General features: G+C 31.1%; 4 protein-coding genes across 6 annotated transcripts; 1 reads left to right on the plus strand and 3 right to left on the minus strand.

Annotated features, from left to right (window-relative positions):
• Positions 1 to 545: 545 nt before the first annotated feature.
• Positions 546 to 1,056, plus strand: LOC134275471 (complement C1q-like protein 2). Its single transcript, XM_062757757.1, has one exon. It carries the CDS (start codon positions 597 to 599, stop codon positions 972 to 974), a length of 378 nt encoding a protein of 125 aa, XP_062613741.1. The 5' UTR covers positions 546 to 596; the 3' UTR covers positions 975 to 1,056.
• Positions 1,057 to 4,462: 3,406 nt separating this feature from the next.
• Positions 4,463 to 5,832, minus strand: LOC134275473 (uncharacterized). Its single transcript, XM_062757758.1, has 2 exons — positions 5,763 to 5,832; positions 4,463 to 4,999 (listed from the first exon to the last, which is right to left on the minus strand). The coding sequence occupies exons 1-2, from the start codon at positions 5,828 to 5,830 to the stop codon at positions 4,612 to 4,614; spliced, it is 456 nt and encodes a 151-aa protein (XP_062613742.1). The 5' UTR covers positions 5,831 to 5,832; the 3' UTR covers positions 4,463 to 4,611.
• Positions 5,833 to 6,928: 1,096 nt separating this feature from the next.
• Positions 6,929 to 12,436, minus strand: LOC134275475 (uncharacterized). The gene is made up of 5 exons (XM_062757761.1): positions 12,394 to 12,436; positions 12,129 to 12,258; positions 9,564 to 9,700; positions 7,199 to 7,249; positions 6,929 to 7,062 (listed from the first exon to the last, which is right to left on the minus strand). The coding sequence occupies exons 1-5, from the start codon at positions 12,434 to 12,436 to the stop codon at positions 6,929 to 6,931; spliced, it is 495 nt and encodes a 164-aa protein (XP_062613745.1).
• A 2,167-nt stretch (positions 12,437 to 14,603) lies between these two features.
• LOC134275474 (hepatocyte growth factor-like) lies at positions 14,604 to 19,079 on the minus strand. 3 transcript variants are annotated; one of them, XR_009993827.1, is made up of 5 exons: positions 18,944 to 19,079; positions 18,520 to 18,738; positions 17,342 to 17,576; positions 16,153 to 16,240; positions 14,604 to 14,859 (listed from the first exon to the last, which is right to left on the minus strand). XR_009993827.1 is itself a non-coding variant. In XM_062757759.1 (3 exons), exons 1-3 carry the CDS (start codon positions 19,005 to 19,007, stop codon positions 17,452 to 17,454), a joined length of 408 nt encoding a protein of 135 aa, XP_062613743.1. In that variant the 5' UTR covers positions 19,008 to 19,079; the 3' UTR covers positions 17,024 to 17,451. The 3 variants fall into 3 exon arrangements, 1 of the variants encoding a protein (XP_062613743.1); XR_009993826.1 differs by lacking the exon at positions 14,604 to 14,859 and having other exon boundaries at positions 16,041 to 16,240; XM_062757759.1 differs by lacking the exons at positions 14,604 to 14,859; positions 16,153 to 16,240 and having other exon boundaries at positions 17,024 to 17,576.
• Between the last annotated feature and the right edge of the window lie 3,739 nt (positions 19,080 to 22,818).

The following is a 22,818-nucleotide window of genomic DNA, read 5'->3' on the forward strand; positions in this document are numbered from 1 at the left end:
AACACCGAAGTTGTTTATGCATAAAATCATCACGCAGGCATATCGATTAATCATCGTCATGAATAAAAAAAATCTGATAGGTATTCCTTATATTTACATGCTATTGATTCCATCAATCCACGTGCTGCAAGCCTCGCTTCTTGTATCTATTTGTTCCACCCTGTACGTGTTTTTTTTTTACGTCGCCTGTTGATGATCCAGTACATTTATGTAGAAATAAAGTAAATTAACTATTTGTAATTTTATCTCGAACAAAGACATTGTAAATGTAAATATTTGTGTATATATACCCGTAATTTATCTTATGTATCTCATGGGTCTTCTTTTCGGAGACGTTTCATTCTTAGTTGTTTCGAAATAATTCATTTGAAATAATGACTTATAACATAAATTTACAGTTTTAAAAATAAATATGACTAATTACTTTTTGAAAATATACATATGCGACTTTAGAAAGTAGTAAATGACTCTCTCTCTGAGTTTCGAAAAATGACTGAAAAGATTCTTTGCAATGAAAAGGTAACAAACTCTTCATTTCTCTTTTAGAAAGATTGCCCTCTGCTTTAACACCTAAATCCATTGCATTCTACGCCTATATGTCTCAGCATACACCATCAATACTTGTTCAGTTTTCTTTGAGGTTTGATGTAGTGAAAATCAATGTTGGAAACGGGTATCATCCTTCCACAGGGGTATTCGTTGTGCTAGAAACTGGTATTTACGTATTCACTTGGACAATACGAATCTACGGTAATTATAATCACTCAACTCAGCTGATGGTGAACACAAAAGAACAAGGTATAATTCGTACACATGTCACCTCTGGTGTAGATTTTGAAGGAACAGGAATCGTGGTGGCTCAAGTTACTGCAGGAGACGATGTCTTCGTAAGGACACATGCTTCATGGAATAATGGTGCCATTATAAGTGACACTGCAGGAAGATCATCGTTCTCAGGATGGAAACTTTCCTGATTATCTCACCAACTAAAACCGAGGACTTTTGATTAATTTACAATTTACCTGTGTAAATAATATGTGTAGTAATAGAAATGTATATCATTATACTTGTAATCTTATGATTGAACAGGAATTAATACATTAAAGCAAGGGATGTCAAATTATTCGGACAGCTTAGTTGAATAGTGAGATGCTTTAGTACAATGATAATCGATTAATCGCTGTAATAAATTCCTTAGTAATTTTTCAAAATCTGTCTTTTATAGACTACAACTTTAAATCTACGCTATCACCAATAAATAGTAAACATTTGAATATTTTAGTATTTAAATATTTACATACATATTTATTTACTGCACATTTTAACTAAATACAGTAGATCAAACGTTCGGATTATCTTTTCTCTTTATAATGCTATTGTACATGTACCCCTTATTAATTCATTACATAAAGCCATTTGATTTGAACATGTCTTGTCTGTGACCTGTGACTGATTAACAACTAAAGCATACCTCTTATAAAAACAGAGAGAACTTGCGAATTTAATTATGAGAATTAGTGCAACAATAAATACCATCTTAAACAATAAAAAGCATGAAGAAGAAACATCCTGTTACACCAATAACTGTCCTCTAATTTACATGTATTTACAATTATAAAACAACTTACAGACTATACTAGTTGCATTAAGTCAGAATTGCAGGTAGAAACTCTTTAATTTGGATCTACAAAACCAAACAATTCTTGAACCTCCTTTCATTTTGAACGATAAGAGGTAAACAATCCTTGATAATTATTTCTGTAATAGCAACCTTTTTTCCCAAATCTGCACTTAAGTATTTTTGTGGAAAGTTTACTAGGAAAAGTTTCACTTGAAACCTTCTACAGTGTACATGTTTTACAGATTCGGCATATCATACATCATGTTTCATGTTCCACTACAGAATGCAGCTTCAATTTCACATATCCTACATATATCGTAGCTTTTTTCTGACACTAAATCTGTAGATTTTGAAGGCATACTTGTCGAATATAAATTGAAATAAAAATAATTCAGTTTGAAGAATAAAGTCTTAACTCACTTAACTCACTCACTTAACTTACTTTAGAGAAAAGTAATCTTTTAATAAATGAATTGGTCGGATACAATTTTATTACTAACTTGAATTAAAAAATACTATCAGGTAGCAAATTTTTAAAGAATAACCGAGTATGAATATATTAGTCGATAGTCGATATGATCTAACGATAGTCAAGTACTCGTATTTGTACTGACATTAAATTAAAAATATTTTAAATGTAATTGACGTATGTTAAATAAAAACATCACATACTTTATTTTAACTTTCTGCAGTGAGTTTACTTTTTTTGCCATACAGTTTTACAAAATATTCGTAGATTGTTTTGCATTTCTGTTTTTTTTTTTGTAAAATATAGATGAAATCGAAAGAAAATAATTGCGTTCAATAGAGTAAGATATATTTAACGTTATTTTATCGTTATGTCTAAAGTTGATTGAATGATCGATTGTATAGCGCTTTACGTTGAAAATTTTTCACTCATATAGAGAAATCACTGTATGCCGGTGAAGGGCTTCAAATTTAGAACTATACTCGGCATTCAGGGCCATTGAGCAGTCAGCATTCTTTATAGTTCTAACGAAACCGTGACACGGGACTTACGTTTTTTAAGGTCATATCCCAAAGACCCGTGACTTTTACTTCTATTGCCGAGCTCTCGGTGTTTACGTTGGTTTACATCTTAGGTTTGACGGGGCTCCGCGAACGAGAATCGAACCCGGACCTCCCGATCACTAAGCGAACGCTATACCACTAGGCTACCCTGACTGGTAGTTATTCATAGCATTAAATGGCAACACTATTTCTCCCTTTTTTTCTACAAATGTTTATGTCTTTAATCTGTTTTTCGGTCCATTTTTAATTATTAATTTTCTTTTAATCTAACGTAAATGTTTTAGGTACATTTTCCGGTGAGTACTATTTATGATATTTGAAGTTTGAAAAAGATCAAGCTTGTAATTGGAGATGTTATATCTTTGTACTTTGAGAATATAACACTGTATTTTAGCATTTCTGTTTATTATTACAGATTGAATTATCGGGATGTTATATTTTCATACTTTGGAAATATAAAAATATATTTTGGCAGTGTTTATTCCATTTTTGTTCAATATAAAATTGTCCTGTCCCATCTGTTTTGTAACCACCTCTAGTCCTGTCATAACTGTCCTTTATCCACCTCTAGTATTGTCCCATCTCTCCTTTACCCACCACCTGTCCTGCCAATAGAGACCTCTGTTCTGGTCCGTTCTGTGCCCATTGTTAGTTTTGTCCTATGTTCAGTTGTTTCCTTGATTTCTTTTGATTTAAGATTTTTAAATGAAACCAAAACTTTAGTGATAAAGTGATAAATTAAGATTAAAAATTTATGGTCTTTTGTCTTCAAAGACTAAATAAAAGATGCCAACGAGGAAGTCAAACATGCTTTTATTGCTAACCACAGAGTATTTACACATGTGTGTGTAAAATTATAATAAAAGAGTGATTTTTTTTTACAAAATGATTTTGTAGAAGACCAATCCAAAGATATGGGTTTTTTGTATTGAAGAAGCATTTATTCGTGTTGTCTTAAAAACCATATATCTAGATTATATTTTATAGTAGTTTATGTTTGATTAATAATACAGAATATTTACATTTGCAAATGCTTTCCTTTATATAACACTACTGAAAGCAATGCGTATCTAAAACTGTATAAATACTGACACGGGGTCATAGATGTACGTATGGATAAACGTTCGACGTAATTTCTCAGTGATTAAGGGTCATTAAGGGTCGACGCGCGTCCAGTGGGTTACATACATGCCGTAGGGTTTGAAAAATAATGCATTTCACACATTAAAAGACAAAATCAGGCAAATATAAAGTATGAATAAGTCAAAAATGTAAATATAAGTAATAAGGTATCATTTTAAAACATCTATTGGGCTATAAATACGGGCTGGTACGAGATAAAATTCATCAGAAAGCCATTCTTTGAATTTAATCTAGTGACCAACCCGTATTTATATCCCGATAGATGTTTAAAAATGATACCTTATTTCCTAACTGTCCTTTAATGGATCCTGATCCCTGCACCTCTGATGTTTTAGTGGTCTGTCTTTTCTCTGATCCTAGTTTGCTTTATTGAAGTGCTTGAAAACTTTTTGTTATATACCATATTTCATTCTTATATTATCAGTTCTTTTGGCAATAGAACACAGTAAATTTTCAATAAATATAATTTTGAAGTATTTTGACTGCATCTATTATCATAATTATCTTTACATCAAGGAAAAACTTTTTCTTTTTTTCTTTACATTTTTACCATCATTAGAATAAAAAAGCCAATATCAACAAAACTAAAACAACGTTTGTAAGTAATTTTTTTATTCATTAGTTTTCAAAAGTGTACAAAGCAAACTTTAAATATATTTCGTTCCTTGTCTCCATATTTTTCGTTTTATTTTCATACTACATCACATGAAATCACAAAAATATAGATGTTATTATTTTTTTTTATTTCAAAACAGGACAGAGCTCTGTTATCGTTAGCGTTTAGGTTTCACGGAAAATATTTTTATATTGACTCATTACTGAGTTTCAGAAATTTTGGGATTTTCAACATCAAAAAACTCCTTTTTATCTTCTTTACTTGACGGGTCACCAACCAAATCCAGGTAAGGGTGATTATTATAGTAATGCCCATTAGCAGAGTTTACATGCATTGCATTCAAATATGATCCGTCAGTATTGATGGGTTTTATGTAGGATTCTCTGCTATTGATTTCGGAAAGGCAACGAGGAACAGTCAACACTTCTTTTGATTCAGGCAAATATTCATAGCCTTCGTCGTGCTCTTCTATTGTTTCATAGTCAGGATCAAGGTATATGTCACCTGTCATTGTCAGCGATGACTCGTATGGGGCATTCTCCGCCTCTGTAGTTTTTTGAAGCCGTATTGACTCTTTCCTGCCTTTTCTTTAAGAGAAATGCTTTGAATTATCTAAATGCATTTGGAATTATATTACCGGGTACTAATTCAGAATAGAATATCAATATTTATCCATTGTAAATTCCTTCAATATTTCTGTGAAAATGACAAAATTGCTACAAAACTCAATTTTGATTTTTTTAAAAAGAATGTTACAAAGACAGCACTTCCAAGTATAATATTTAAGAGTGAATAAAGGTTAAATGAATTTCTTTCTTAAATTTCCGAGGGTCAGGAAAAAAAGTTTTAAAAAGAATCATACTTTTAGAGCAAGCCCCTTTAGCGTACTTAACACAAACAAAATATGGATGCATTGATTGATAAATATTTTTTGACTTATTTTGATTTGAAATGACATAAATAATAAATCCCTGAAATATAAGGTAGCGTAGGTTTTCCATGGTGCTTAAATGTAAGACTTTGTTTTGCCTACTATTGACTCAATACAAAATTTTGCACAATTTTTTAATCTTATGACAAAATCTTATACAATTCTCCCAATATACTTGGTAAACATTATTCAGGTTACTAATTTAAATGTTAATCTATGAGAAATTTTGCTGACTTCTGAATAAGTTTGTTTGTGTGTTTATCCTCAACACGGCAAATCAATTCAAACTCTTTATGAATACATGCTTTTACAAATTTGATTAACATTGAACCCTATCGTTTAAAAGATTTCCTCTACTAACCATCCCATTTTTTAGAATTTTTTTTTTAAAAATAAAATCATCGAAATTTGCTACCAACCTTATTTTGATGAAGACGATTGTCAAGATAACGGTTACCAGGGTCCAAACGCCAAGCCCAACAGCCATTGATAAAAAAAAGAATTTAATCACAATTAATCCAAGAAAACACCAGAAACATTGTTCTGGAACAAGCCTGCTTGAGCAAATTGAGCAAATTTTGTGCTTTTTTCCTCTTTCAGAAAAATGACACAAAATCCTAATAGTCTATGACGTCAAAAAAACAAAAATTGTCAATATTCTGCTTTAAAACTATAAAATGATTTGTTAATTTAAATTTCTCATACTGATAAAAAAGAAAAAATTGCTAACGCTTCATCAAATAAAAGTAATATTTGTAAATATTTGTAAAACTTGTTTAATATGATGTATTTAATGTATTATTTTGTTTCTGAGCAAATTATATATTATTCAAATGTATTTATTCTTGAAAAATAACTACAATGTCAATTGAAACGTGGCTATTTCATAGAAGAAAATTAAAATAGTGTCCACAATTTTTTTGAGGAATAAATTACTATTTTTTTTTTCATGTTGGTACTAATTAGAAAATTACAAAAATAACATTGCATTCGGCATTTGATCCCAGAGGAAAATTCTAAAACAGACAGTATGGTTTCAGCAAGGGGGCCTTGGAAAGATTTGTATAAAAATGAAAACAATAAACATTTTTTTGAAGAGGACATTTATAAAACAAAGTCAATGCTGCATTTTTTAAAAAATGTGGGAAATGCACAAGACAATGACCTCAGCATCAGAATTAAGGAGGTCATTCGATTTGTTTCTTCTTACTGCAGGTAATTCTTATGATTTAGAAAAAAGGAATTTTATTTCTTATATCACATTTATATTTAAGAAAAATTCAGATCTAAATTTGCATTGAAACAGTACCTTGTTTGTTTGTTTGTATATCAGTTAACGTCCCTCTTGAGAATTTTTCACTCATATCGAGACGTCACCGTCTGCCGTTGAAGGGCTTCAAATTTAGACCTATACTCGGCACTCAGGGCCATTGAGCAGTGAGGGTTCTTTATCGAGCCAGCGCCTACCGCGACACGGGACCTACGTTTTTAAGGTCATATCCGAAAGACCCGTGACTTTCAATTCTGATGCCGAACAGTACCTTGTTCTTTGTGAGATTGAACAATTAAAAAAGATTCAGATATTTTATTTTAAAAGCGAAGGTACATTGTTTTGGTTTATGGTGTTGTACATACCAACGAACTGTATGTGGTTTACAATTGTTGGTTCTTCATTATTTTCTGTAGTACCTGAATTACTTTCTGTACTAACTAAATCAACTTTAAGATAAAGAAATACATTATTATTAAGTTTAATTATATGTATTTAAAATATGATATAAACCAGACATTCACAAAATACATGAATCAAATAATTTGAATTTCATAAAATGAAGAAATAAACTATTATTCCTACCAGTATTGTTTTCCACTGGAAAGGAAAACTCAGAAAGGTATCGTGTATAACCTGTGATGAAATAATAAAGAATTTGTAGTCATTAAAAATACATAATCTAGCCGACGGTTACCTGAGATGTTCGAATTGAAAAAAAGTAAGACAACATGTGTAAAAGGTCATTAAATTTATTATTTTTAAGAAAACCTTTGAACTGAATATAACATATGACTTTTTCTACATAGGCCAAAAAAGAAAAGGAAGACTTGCAAATACTTCCAGTCAGTTAGGTAAAGTTCTATCCAGCTACACTCCACCTTCAGGTCAATATCACATTGAACGTTTGTTCTACTTTGGATTAAATTCAACTTCTATTCTTCGGAATGTCTTTGAAAAGCCATAAACCATAACGTATTGACGTATGTGGAAATTAACGTATTTTTGTGATATATGATATATATAACATTAGGAATTATGATTATTTTTCCGTGTTTATAGTACTTTTTATTTAATTACTTATAAAACAATCGTTAATATTCTATCAATTTGCTAAGTTTTCCTAGCAATTTTCTGTTCAATCTAAAGTGAAGTGTATAATTAAACAGTCATGAACGACTCTGTTGATATCCTTTATTTGCTGCTCCACGACACATGATCCCACCTCTCATGTTTTGGAGGTCCGTATTTGCAGTTCTCTTATTTTGAATCGTTTTATGGTATTTCAGCAACTTGTTTATCAATAGATTGTCTCGTTTAAGGTTATCCGATCCTCAGCCAGAGAGGATAACTCCAAAAATTTATATTAAATTTGAAATTCGAAAATCAAAATAAAGCTTGAAAATGAAAATATTTTATGAAACCATTTTCATTTTAATTATCTTTAAAAGATTCACAGTTTTTTGAAGTCTTAGAAAAGATCTTATAAAAGTTGACATTTGTACCCTATGAAAGGAAAAAAATGACCCAGTTTTAAAAAAATAAGATTTTATTGAATACAGCCTTAGATACTTATGCTTATTAGCATGATATGAAATAAGAAGTGATTTTTGTGGTATCTTGCAATGATAGCAAAAGTCTTTTACACTATGTTTTATAGAATACATGACGGAAACAGAAGACAAGAAATACCAAATAAGTATAAAAAACATGACAATTTCTCTGAATGTCTGGATACCTTTAGTTCTTTTTTTTAAATTTCATATATAATTGTTGATCAATTTGCAATTAAAAAATACATTGCTGATTTTTCAAACAAATTTTTTCTGCAAAAATATTGGAGATTTGACAATTTTCTTTATTAAATATGATTAACTGAAATCTTTAACTTTAAATAAATACTGTGGATCAATTTACATAACTTTGTAGATTCAGAGATTATGATTATTTTTGATTACTTAACTGCTAATTTTATAAACCTTAGAATCGGACTACCTTAAGAAATAATCTGTACGTGTAGTCTTGAGATCAAATCAACGCAAACCCCATATGCAGGTTATAAGGGATTATTGATACAGAAACAGGGGAAGTCTTATGATTGAAAAGTTGACGTCCTCGCGTTTATCACAAAGTATCGTTGTTGAGTAACCAGTAAAGTTTCTCAGTAAAGTGCCCGAAAATGAATCCGATTTACCAGATTTATTTGTTATATTTTTTTAAGTCTACTTCGATATATCTAGTAGACTTTTGATTGGAAAAAATATTGTTTTTAATTTATATTACGTCGTTGACATATCTAAATGTCACGATTAGGCCAGCAAAGAGTTTATCCTCTTGTCATGTATGTGGTTTTGAAAATATTGTGCTTTATTGTATACAAAATAGGTATGTTAACCACGAAGTAGAATTGGTACCAATGGGCATTTAGAGAGATTGTTACAAGAAACATCAACTACTAAAACTATATACTAGATATTTAATCAGGAATTGGAAAATTAGTTAATATTAAAAAGCCTGGACTTTTTTTGATTGTAGAAATTTGTGGTATAAGATGTTGATAAATCGTACGTTTTGATGTTATTGATTTTGGTAAAATATTGTGAATTACATAGCTCCTTGCAATTTTTGAATATTCTCATCTGATTAACACCACTTATCAAATATATTGTTCCACAATACACCTAAAGTTTGTACTTCAATTTATATTTGAGTGAGGAAGAAAGAAAAAAAGGCTTGGTATAATATACTGAAAGCTCCTATGTATCTTTGAAAATATTTTTCGTTGTTTATGAAACCAGTATATGATTAGTAATTCCATTTCAATTTGATTGTTGCAAAACTGAAATTTTAAAAATAAAAATGCAATTTAATAGAACTTCCGCCGTAAAAAGGAAACTATAAGTTGGTGTTGGACTACCGATATCCAGTTGCAGTAAAGAAGTAAACTTACATGTTTCCAGATTAAAAGTTGGAGGAGCAAGGAATTTATAAGCGTTGACCAAACGATGTTTGTCGTTAACAAGACAGGTTGATTCGCTCCCCCACGTTGAAAACGAAATTACACAATGAAGGAGTCGTTGGGCGTCTCTGAAATAAAATTATTTAATGGTTTCAGAGAAAAGTAGAATAATGAGAATTCTTTGAGCCAAAGAATTATTAGTGACAATGAATGCATATGCACTTGTTCTACTTCTATCAAATAGGTAAACAATAGTATATGAGAACATACAGCCTGGTATTTAATTAATGAATTATGTGTAATGGTTTTATAATGTGTTGAAAAGGTTTAGATTTTGATATTGTAAGCTCCCCACGGATGGCCATCCTGGAATGGGGACTATACAAAATAATTACTCAACACATCTCAAGGTCACTCCTTATTTCTTGCTACATATTTCTCAGTAAGGACAAGGCTTGGTATCAGTTTAATAATTGGTTTATTAATTGATCATTGAACAGGATATAACAGTAGGTAAACAAACATCTATATTGGATACATATAGATAATTAATATTAGTTTTAGTCCACAGTGTCAGCCGTACTTTCAAGGATAAAAATGGTAATAAAGTTGATTTGGCATTAAAAAGCTCTAAAAATATAACATCAGGTGTCCAGTGTGTTGGGAGATAATTTACAGTTGCCTCACCTAGCTATTTAGGTTAAACTGCTGTGTGCTGCTGGTGCAACTTATCTGAAAACATACTGCGAGGCACTTATATTTATAACCTTCGGAAGTAGTCATGTGACATGAATTAACGAATGAAAAAACTGTACGGTGACACTCGACCAATCACAGCGCTGTACGGCGCCATACAAACAGAGATCTGCCAAACAGTGCCAAACAACGTCAAACAAATAAGGCTGCCGTACAACGAGGATTATAATTACAAAACCGAATTAAAATGTGAAAAGACAAAATAACCAATAAATAGGGATTACAAAAGATGTTTTCATCTACTGTAAGTAAACAATCCATGTGAATTAAACGCATATTTCATGATAGAAATCTGCAATCGTATAGCAGACGATATTCAAATAGCCCTGTCATAGTAAAAATGTGTAACTACCATTAAATCCCGTTTACAGTAAAAACCCTTGATAAATCTTAGTAAAACATATTCAAACATTAATTTTGTGGATATTCACAAGCAATCATAACATCGAATTGCGTAACAAAATACAACTTGCTCAAATACGAAACTCTGGCTAATACAAATAAGATGTCGGCGGGATGTAAACAACTTCCATGACTCCAACAATCGTGTGCAATTATGGCTATGTCAAACGCTTATTTGACTCATAAATAGTCAAGTAAAATACAGCAATATGCAAAGATTCTAAAGGTATGCACACAACTTCATGAAATGTAGATTTTCTGTATAAATCCAAACAACAAGTATGTTAAATGTGCTAAAAATAGACAATACCACGTTGAGTAAATAATCAAAGGACTGAAATGTAGTAGTGTAGTTAATGCATAATTAAATCCACCCAGATGATATTCCCAATAAATGTTGACACATTTAAATCACAAAAAAATAAACTAATTAATTAAATTCTACCGCAGGCCATTACAATATCATTGACTTTATTGAAAGTCAATATCTGATTAACACCTTTTCTCAAAAATGATTCCGTCAACTTCCCTTATTTATTATACATATGCCGTTATTACGGTATTCAAAGTTTATCTCTCTTAATTAGTTCGTAATGCAAGATACTATTATGCATAATACAGTTTCTAAAAAGAGGCAAGCTATTGACAAAATATTATTGATATCAGCTACACTGTTTTGACAAAATATTATTGATATCAACTCTTATTTAAAAGAAACTGTAAAATATAAAAATAATCTTTGTTAATATAAATCATATTATTACCTGCTTTGCCAGTTGGGATACGAATAGTTGATTATATAATAAATTCAATTGTATAGTAAATTCGTAACTACTGAACACAGAAAATTTTTAATTTTCATATTGCCTTTTAACCAACCAACATGAGATTTTACCACCATTTTTTTTATCCTTTCTAACAAGGTATCAAGGAGTTTTAATGTTTCGTCAATCGTCTTGTGTAATTTTCGACGATACTTTTATTTGAAATTTCTTTTTAAAACTTCATACATCGATGTACCTTAAATCAGGTTCTTTTAAAATAAATGATTTTAGGACCCCCTTCTGTAGAGTATTACGTGTAATAAATCAATAAATACGTTTGGAAGCAATGATATTAAATTGATGAGAAATAAGAATCGTTTACTTATTCGAGTTTTTATGTATTCTTTCATGCATACATATATGAAAATGTAAGTCTTTAATGCAAGAAAAGGTTTTGAAAAATACATTTCATTTATACATTTAGATCATTTTCAGTTTTCCTTACTTCATGAAAATCTTATTTGGTCTGAATGATCCACATTTAACCTTTAGTACCTATTTTTCAACGCAACTATTGGTATTAAGAATTGTTGAACTTCTTTTAACAAAGCGTACATATCCTTTTCTAATATACCTGCAAAATTCGTATTCATTTGTTGCTTTTTCTACATTAAAACGTCCATTGCAAGGCTTCACAAAATCATCAAGGATTCTAAATCGCACACGTTCTGCGTCAAGTATCTTTCTACATGCAGACTTTATACCTGTAACGACAAGGTGGCAGAAAATTTCAGTAAATATATTCACAAACAAGTTGCAAAATGCAAGATCTAGAGATACTGATAGAACGTTTTTCGAAATATACATTTAGCTGAAAATCCTTAGATTTTATGTATTACTGCAAAACTTCAACTTCTCATACTTTGTATTTATTCCACACATTAAGCAACATTTATTAATACCCTGTCTAATTTCATGAATGTCGTTTTTTTTAAGGTTGTTTTGTTTCTAATCTAATCATAATTAACATAGAAAGAAAAATGTTTATGTGTCGATAGGGTAAGATACAATAATCTGTAAATCATGTAATTTAAATCAATAATTTTGCAATTGCCTAAAAAGAATTAGAATATATATATATATATCCGAGTATCGAATACTAAAATCGGTACTCGATTACTCGGATGTATAATTTTGAATATTTCTAAACTTATTTAGTAATGCATTAAACACTCGGTTTTAAAACGTAAAATGCTCATTGCACTTGTACATACAGTAATTAGGGTTTCCTACGACTCTAAATGACAGTTATCGCCTGTGGCAGTGTTTATACAGTAATTATCATGACCAAGCACCTTGGGTACCTGGGTTTTCTCACCTTTGGCTGTCTTCTTCCCTTATTTTTTGTTTGGCTTTAATTATTTGTTTTTACTGAACATCGTTTGAGATCAATTATGTTTAAATAAATTAGATAATTTTGTCATTTCTCCGAGAAGCCGTAAATTCTCGGGAAAAGAGCGGATGATATTACACGTGCGATATTACATGCCAATTCAACTGGTTAAGGCAAAGGCTATAATAAAACTGATGTCTATCGTTGCACCAAACTACAAAATACCGTCCCGTAATAATATAAAGTCTAGGATCGAAAAAGTGTACGAAAATCGTAAATCCGCTCTGTTAGGAGAACTTGATCAAGTTCAAGTTGATACTGCACGTAGCTCTGACGACTGATACCTGGTCGTCAAACGCGACAAAGAGTTACATTACAATTACGTAGCAGATTATTTTTTTTAAACAAAAACACTGTGAAAAACTTATAATTTTATTTCTTGTGTTTATTTGATAAATAAATTGAATATTAAGTATGTTATATTAAATTTTGTCGGGCACGAAGTGCTCATCATTATTACGACAGAAATACATTTACGGATAGGTCTCCTATCAGTGCATTTTGTTTTCTTCTTTTTTCTACAAGAGTTTACAATGTTTTATAGTTTCAGTTTACTTGTTCATATTTATTTACACTTTTACCGAGTACCCGGGTACTCGATCGGAAAAACGTCCGAGTAACCGAGTATTAAAAATCGACCGATTTGACATCCCTAATATATATATATATATTTGCATATCCACTGCTCTCTCCCACTATGAACATGTTGTCATCAACTGCGTTCATAGGACTATAGACGCAACTGCTTCTGCTATGAGTGCAATTGCTCTATCACACTCGTGTAGAATATGCTCTACTACCCTTATATATTGTGCTAAGAAGTATATATATGAAATGTTTCGTAAAAGAAATAAATATAAGTTTTTAATAATATTCTTTGAAAAAAAAAGAAATTCAGAATATTTAAAATAGCTGATTTATATCTTTAAAAATTAAATTTTAGTCAATGTATTAAATTGTATAATGAAACTTTTTAAAAAATTTAGAAAACGGCTATATTTTTATTTTTTCGTATCATGCATATTTGTACAAAGAACGATAACTCTTCACATTTGGGTAATAACATTCAGAAAGAGAAAATTTAACTAGTATATTTACTTTAATAATGATTTCAGCTATTAAAAATAAATAGAAAAACTAAAAAAAAATCACAGAAAAGCATTCTGGAGAAATAATCATTATAAAAGCATTCTCATTTTTCATCATAGTGTTAAATTATTGATTTCAATAGCGTTGATCGATGACGTCACAACTGCATCAAAAGAAAAAAATAAGAGAATGTGATGACGGCACTGCTTGTATCCAGATAGCTGTATTTAAGAGGGAAATACTTAATAAATTGTTTGTGATTTATTAGAGAAAAGGATCATTGATCAGGTGTACTGATTTTAAAGCCGTATGTTTTTCATTACTGAAGACAAGAAGCTGCGTCCTTATGTAAGTTAGGATTTCCTCTGATATTCTTGAAAAACCTAAAGAATACAAATATAAGTAATAAACAACGATTATTCAGTAAACATGGCATTATGAACGTTATTTCTTTATCATGACATGGATCAGACGGCGGGTGTGACCGGTCAGCAGGGGATGCTCACTCCTCCATGGCACCTGATTCCATCTCTAATGTTTCGGAGGTCCGTGTTTGCTCTGCTCCTAATTTGTATTGTTTTTTGGACTTTGATATTTAAAACTGTACGTTGACTCCATATGTTTTGTGTACAATGATTTTTTGTGACAAATAATAAACATCATACATATCAACCACTTACAGCTGTCAATTTTCCAACCCAGAATTCTTTCTAATACATCCTGCATCTGAAGAGCGATAGCTTTAAGAGGAATATCTGAACATTTAATAGAAGTGATATTTTCCGTTTGCTGCTTTAAGCAGGTCAGAAATCCCCATAGCTGGCTGAAAAAGACGGAAAGATAAATATCATAAAAACTTTAATTAAAATTATATATTTATCGACAATGTTCAATACACTGATGATTTATGTGAAATGTTTTTTTTTTTCGGTTTCTTACGATAAAATTATCGTATTTTGTAAGCAAAATTGTATTCAAACGCAGTCATAAAGCTGAAGTTTACATTACTTAATAAAATTTCAATTAATATTATCATAATTTCCATTGTATCATTAAACATTTCTTAATAAAATTTCAATTAATGTTATCATATATTCGATTGTATCATTAACTATCTTATGCTGCATGATTTTAATAATGCTGTTTTGAAATAAGATAAGTATCAGCATTATTAAGTATCTTTTTATTATGCTTTTCTATATCCCAAAACAAGCGAAATAATTAAATTACTAACAAATAAAAAAAAACCAAAAGGGAAAAGAATTCATGACATTTTTTTATACGTTATGTGGCTATAAACAGCAATGTTAGTTTTGTTTCATTCTATCAGGTATATACGCGAAAAAAAATATACCAGTCATTATCAGGAGATATACAATATTTACATAAAATTACTTTCTCATAAACCTAATGTTTATCTAATCAATTGTTATGAAAGTGATTGTTGTGTATTAATGCACTCTCTGTACAAAAAAGCTTTATGATGATTAAGCAGTTGTACGTATTTTCTTTCATTTTGATGCATTGACATTTATCTTTCCAACTGATTCCTCTATGCTATCTTGGTCTCGTTTAAAGTCATCATTTCGTACGTTCTATGTTCGATATAATGACTTAATTAAAAGCAAATACAATATATCATTATTTACAGACTTATTTTTTCCCATTTTTTCCATTATTTTCTGATCTTGTAAAGAAGCACACGGCAGGTGTGACCTTAACTTTGCCACGGTCATCTCAGCTGCCGTAGCATTTCCTGGACCATCAACAGGGAGGTGTGACATGTGACCTATTTGAGACAGTAGGCATTAACTCGAAGTTTTGATAGTGTAATTTAGGTACATTAGGTACACCCGTCGAGACCTTCACCAGCATTTAACCCCATTTCATAATTACATCTTAATGTAAATATAAGTATTTGCTCTTAGGTTTCCTCTTAAGTTTGTTGGATGTTCCAGGGATATCTACGACATGCAGTTGGAAACATGTGGTGTATAATTTACACATAACGTGCTTAACATAACTAAGTTTGTCCATTATTCAAATTATTCATCGATTCCGACTATTGTAGATAACCGGAATATCCCCCACAAAGCAGAAATAGATTTTAATATACCTGCAGTTCTGAGATATGTGCACTTGATTAATACAATGCTGAAAAACTCGTTGTTTTGTATAAATACTAGGGTTGAGGCAAGGTGTTGCTGAAAGATAAGAATGTAAAGTATTCAAAGAAAAAAACAACAGCGATATGGCGATTAAGTTTTCATTTTACTGTTGTTAGTCCGAAGCCTTGGAAATAAAAAAAAGGTGAAGTTTTGAGTAATTAGTAATAATTACCATAATTATCAATACTTACGCATATTGATTTAACAGAATCTGACACATCTGTTTCATATTTCGATATTATACATGAAAAAAAAAACGTTAATCGTAATCTAACAACTAATCTCTATGACAAATGTGATGACAAACTTTTCTATAGTCGACTTACCTTACTTGTGCAACAATATACCTTCATCATCTGCATACGGAGATCATGTATCTCAGTAGATTCAAAATGCAAAAACAAAATCTATTTCTAAAACGAGGTAAGATATTGACAAACAGTAGATGTTATCCCCTCCATGGGACCTGATCCCACCTCTGATGTTTTGGAGTCCGTGTTTGCTCTGCCCATACATGTTTTTTTTGTATTGTTTATGGACTTTTGATCTTGGATACTGTTCGTTATCTCCATACAGTTCATTTCAAGCACTTTCCAAAAATATGGCTGAAATATTGCCGACTCGGCCTTAAGGTGTCATAACAGTATTACACTTTGGTTCATGTCAAATCAAATTTTATTTGACGCAAAATAATCCCGGAATCTTACCTTCCGATTTGGTCATTTTGATACGAGATTGTAGCTGAATTTTTTAGAAAATGAATAACAACACGTAAACTTCCTTTATTGACCAGATTTATCAAAATTTAGGGCGTGCAAGAGTGGGGAGTGATTAGGCCCTAGACTAGATTTTCAAACACTTGCTCGACTTCGACCGAAACAAACTTGCGTGCCTTGCTGGATGGCTATGTATTTTTTGGTACTAAAATCTTTATAAAGAATGGTTTTACAAGATCTGAAAAGGAAACTTCTCAGAAGTTTGTTTTGAATTAGTTACATCTTATCAAATTTGCACATTTTTGATAAGAGTATATAGCAGAAATTAATACTGCTGTGACACCTGTAATCAATGCAATAATCAATCAATTATTGGTTTGTTGCGTATATTGAAATTTGATTTGATTAAGATTTAACCAACCGCACACATCCACATCGCACAATTCTAGCCGAATGGAAGAATCATTCGTGAAGCACCAAGGCTCCTCTCTATCAAAGTTTCGACAGTAGTTCTCTGTTGCATGACTAAAGCTACCCATACGTGTGTTCGTGTGGAGTTTGTGAATCCCAGCGCTGACATGGAAGCCCGGATTTTGTCACGTTCATGGTTCCAGTGTATAAATACCCTGGTAATCTACATGTTACATTTGTTTTGCCTGAAAAGGGTATATCAGTTATAAAGTTAGGTTTAAATAGTCGATTATGAATTTAAGGGAAAAAAATAATTTATTTAAGATTTTGGGTTTATATTGGTAAATGAATTCAAGTAAGTCATTTTATGGATTTGATTTGTTAATCTTCTCTTTTTCCAAGAAGTCCAAATTTTCTAGTATTATGCACTTGTTGATAAATTTAAAAGCTTAGATCCGTCTTTTTTTATTTCAGGGAAAATATTCAACCAGGATGTACAGATTGCAGTTAGACTGAAGCAGTTATAATTTGCTGAAATATACTATGTTATATGATACATGTATATGAATTACGCTTAATGTAAAAGCTGGGTTTAAGGATGAAAAAAAATTCCTTTATATCCACCAATTCCCACCCTCCCTCATAAATTCTACATGTATTTATTCTCCAATGAGATCACTTTAAAAAAGAATTATCTATTATGTCACCAAAACCTGAATTCAATTGAAATTTTTCGATCTTATATCTTTCTGTTAATAATAACAATATTCAGTGATTTCGAACACTTTTACCTACATTGCAGGAACTTCGATATTTTTTTAAATAATTATTATTGGCGTCTAGGCCAAAAAATGCAATATATTTCTTTAAACTAAAAGAGGTTATAAAACGGTTTTTTTCTGTTAGGTTTATCTATACAAAAAGATTTCATTGTTCATTAATATATAATATATATAACTATTCTATAGGATAATTTGCTTAAAGAAAAGGGGGCTATCACGTTAACACATAATGTCCATTGAGGTTTATTCTGAAAGATTGCAGAATTCATCAATTATTTTATATATAATTATTCCCTGACTATGACAATTGTGATAGGAAATCAAGATATAACGCCAAAATTAGGATCAGCTTTTTAAAGAAAGGTATTTCTTAAATGATGATACCTATACTCATTGACTGACTCACCACAAATATAAACAAAACAGAACTCATATCTCTGTTGTGAATTTGTCGTGTAACACCAGGGCTGAGTTTCGTCCAACGTTCTGCAGAAATTCTCCACAGTGCCAGGCCAGTTATTGAATTTATGCTGATGTGGGTATTGCTGGTCCCATCTCTGACAATGTTTTCCTGAGATTGTTGTATTCACTGATCCTCTGTACGGAATCCCAAACTCAAAACAGTCTGTAAATGGAAGTAATGGAGTACTATAATAAAACTTAGGTGAATTTCAAAAACGCAAACTGAAAAGATGCGTACCCTTAGCTTGATAACATTTAAAACAAATGTTGAAGTAGCAATTGTGTTTGTACGTAAACTAAGAAAAAATCAGAACTTTAATAACCTTATATTTTTGAAAATCATATATATTTGTGAACACGGTAATTACCTTCATTTGTGCAGGAAACATAAAGTAATGTTCCAGTGATAAAAACAAGGATCCGTAGAGCCATGATATATTAGCAGTTTAAGGAAACTTAGACAGATGTATAAGTCCTTGAATGGAATTCCTGTATACACACATACTCCCCAGGAACCATACAAATCTGATATACAGATAACAGATACATACAAGGGTTTGAAAAGGAAACCTCGGAATCCGAATTCCATCTTGGGAACAATCTTCGATCAGCACTAGAAAAAAAAAACATTTTCTCTTTAAAATGAAGCTTTTACTACATTTCTATATTATTTAGTGCTGGTCAATTTATTAAAAAATATATATGAAATTACTCGTTTTTGTTTTTATGGTGATAAAATCTCCCGATTAACCCTCCACTTAAGAAATATTGTTCTTGCAATTTGAAGTTTGACGAAATTGGCATTTCAAAATGTCAGATTAAGAGAATTTGAGAAGAATGTAAGAACGCTGTCAATTTAAAACTATTAAAAAACAATCTAGCAGCTAAGAGTATTGACCTGTTCGCTTAATTTTCTATTTGGAATTTAAAACCTTTGAAAACAAGTTATCGTAGCTAGGGCTTGGGAATAAGGATTAATTGTATTTATATTCAATGAGTGAGGAATTTCCAGAATGTAAACCATATTGAAAGCTTAAATCATCAAGTTTTTTTTAATAAAAACCCTCCTCCTTTGACAATTCCGGTGATAAAACTCCACTGCTTTTCCTGGATTTGGTTTGAGCATTATAAACAAGGATAAGATTCAAGTGAGAAGTTTTTTTCAGGAATATCTATTCCTCTTTCAAACTTTTAACATTCCCTTTCAAAGTATAAGTTATTTAAGAATTCCCTATTGTTCGTGGTCGGTTATGACCCCTCCATTATACTGCTAGTATCTTCTGTCCCCAAACCTTGACAATTGCAAATACGAAACATGTTGGATAAAATGAAAACAGTATTTAGGCTAAATGTCTATTGGAGAAATAAAAATTGAGAGATGAGCAAACATGTACCTCTGAAAACATATACGATCAGCTGCCATGAGGGGTTAAGTATTCCGTGTCATTTCAAGTCATGGGCAATTCTTTTATCATATCATTTATGTTCTCCTTGTTTTTCCTTTTCCAAATAAATCCACTTAATTGGCCTGAACATTTTTACGCAAAGTTAATCAATTTAATAAAATCTTATTTCAGACAAAGCAAAATATTTAAAAACTGTCCTTCATTACCCAATGCGGTATGTTCATAAGATATTACCAACATAAAATGGTAATAAAATTCAAAAGCCTATAAATTTAAAGAATTTATCATCATATAGATGAGAAAATATGAACAGCAAGAAATCTTTTTTTAATCTATAAACAATATAAATATGTACACAGATAGTAAAAAACTTAAATCTGTACAATACAGAGGATGGATCAGGTGCCCAGGACCAGCTTTGGGCCCTATATATTTATCAGGTAGACGGAACATCGATAGTCAAATAAGACGAGTTCTCTTACATTGTTGGCTGTTCAATAATACCTCAATTAGCATCGATGTATCAATGTTGGTGCATATGTTATGCTGCTTACTTAGATAAAAGTATTTCGTAGAGTTTTACGCCCTTTGCACTGTGATACTCGCCGTTAATTGCATAAATTCGATTGATCAAATTTATCTAATATCCTTAATCTATGTCGGCATTTATCATATCCTTGAGATAATCTTGTTTTTTTATCCCTTTCAAATATGGTATTAAAATAACCTTTAAAGATGTGTCATATATATTCATTTTTTGAAATATTATCTACATGCTAAAGATGGAGATCAATGGAGCATCGGTTTTGTTTTCAATAACTTCGTCCACAAAAATAAGTAAACATTAAGAAATAAAAGAACACAAAAAAAAAAATTGAGAGATAAGCAAGCGATTGAAAGAGACCTATTTATCTTAGGAATGTAAAGTGGGTTTCGGTGAAGGGGTTAAATAACTACAAGGAACCTCAATCTATGTGGTCTCATCAGAAGGATCTGTTCTCTGCGTCACAGAGGGGAGTCGAACCCGTGACGTAAGGATCCATTCTTACCGCGTGCTTCTAGGGTAAACGTTCTAACCACTGCTCCACGTAGATGAAATCGTATAAGGAAATACCAATAAAAATTCAAATTTCAATAACACTAGGGAAAAAATACAGACAGGATTTCCATTAACACTTTATTTTTTTTAAGTTGATGTACAAACATGAGGAAGGAAGGAACCCTTCGTTATTTTTATAAATAGCAGATCATAGATAAATACAAATATAGAAAAATAAGTCTATATACCTCCTTCTCGATTAAATGAAGCACTGAAACAAAACTACATGGCAAGGAGTAATAACTGCCAAAATGAAATAAGGAAAAATTATCATATTGTGTTATTTGTGAAGCATTCTCCTGTAGATGCTCCCCCTCTCTCTATTATATAATTAAAACAATATAAGCTAATTAATAATAAAGCTATGAGATAAGGATTGCAATAAAGTATTTATTCCCTTTGTCTCCCCCACACACACACACACAAAATAGGTTTTGTCACAGTAGATAGATTTTCGCTTATAAAATGATTACAGTCATTTTTAATGCCTGGTCTTGTCAAGAAATATTTGATTTTTTAAAATATCATGCCAAACAACCTCTTTAGAAAAAAAATTGGGATCAGCCTGGGATGAAGAGAAAAAGTAACATGGCTAGGTGTAATAATATTTGAAAAAGAAAAATATCAATTGTGCAATTGATGGTAAAAGTGTCAGGTAGATCCGATCTCAAGTATTATATTATTAAAAAATGATGACATTATTACAGCCGACTAAGGTATTGCTAGAGTGTGTATTTATTCCCTTTGTCTCTGAATGCGATCATAAAATTGAAATCCCCTGTCACAGTAGATGGAACCGCTTATAAAATGATTACAGTTATAATTAATGCCTGGTCTAGGTCGATATTTAATTTTTTGAAATAACACGCCAAACAGCTACTCTTTAGAAATATGGAAGATGGGATCAGATAAACAGAGAAAGTAAGCATCCTTTTTAACGAATATTTGCAAAAAGAATTGAATTGTCTTAGCAATTGATAGGGAAAGTGTCAGTAAACATCCTGATTGTAGTGCAACTTTTAATAAAATGACATTATAACGACCGTAGGAATTGGTGAAATGCTCACTTTCTTTAAGTTTATCATATCCAAAACAATCAAATAAGAATTTTAAAAAGGGGGAAAATCAATTAATCTAGAATTATGTTCAACATTATGCTCAATATGTAGAGATTGCACATTTTTTTAACATGTTAAATGATAAATTCTCTCAATGTTTTGGCTTGAACATATAATACAAAGAGTATGCACTAATACCGGAGTAAAACCTATAAAATAACATCAACGGAACAAGTATATTTTGTATATACAGCCAGCTTTCCAGTCCAACGAGTCCGGGCTCTAATTCTTTGTGAAATCTTTGCTGGTTATAAGAATTTAAAAACCAGTGAATAAGATTGGTCGACATCAGAATAATTCCCCCAGAGGAAATAAGATTTGAAGATTTTCCCTTCGTGTGATAGCGCCTGACTTTGATTAAAAGGTGTGTCTGCAGAAAAGTATCAATCAGAAAAAATATACGACTGCAGAGAAACATTTTTAGCGGAGTGGAGGGATTTGAAAAAGCGGTCACTAATCCAAACATGTAGTAAGTCACCATACCAGAGGAAGTTAGAATTAGGATATATTCATTGGTGGTCAATCTTGATTGTCTAGTAGAGCAGCTGAAGTTTTTGTTTAGATGATAACTACATGTATAGACAGTAAGAATACCGCTAAATGTGCTCACACACTCGCCA

The sequence above is a fragment of the Saccostrea cucullata genome, unplaced genomic scaffold (assembly GCF_032062105.1).
Source record: "Saccostrea cucullata isolate Sc308-1 unplaced genomic scaffold, CSIRO_AGI_Scuc_v1 ctg17145, whole genome shotgun sequence".
In the NCBI taxonomy this organism is placed as follows: domain Eukaryota; kingdom Metazoa; phylum Mollusca; class Bivalvia; order Ostreida; family Ostreidae; genus Saccostrea; species Saccostrea cuccullata.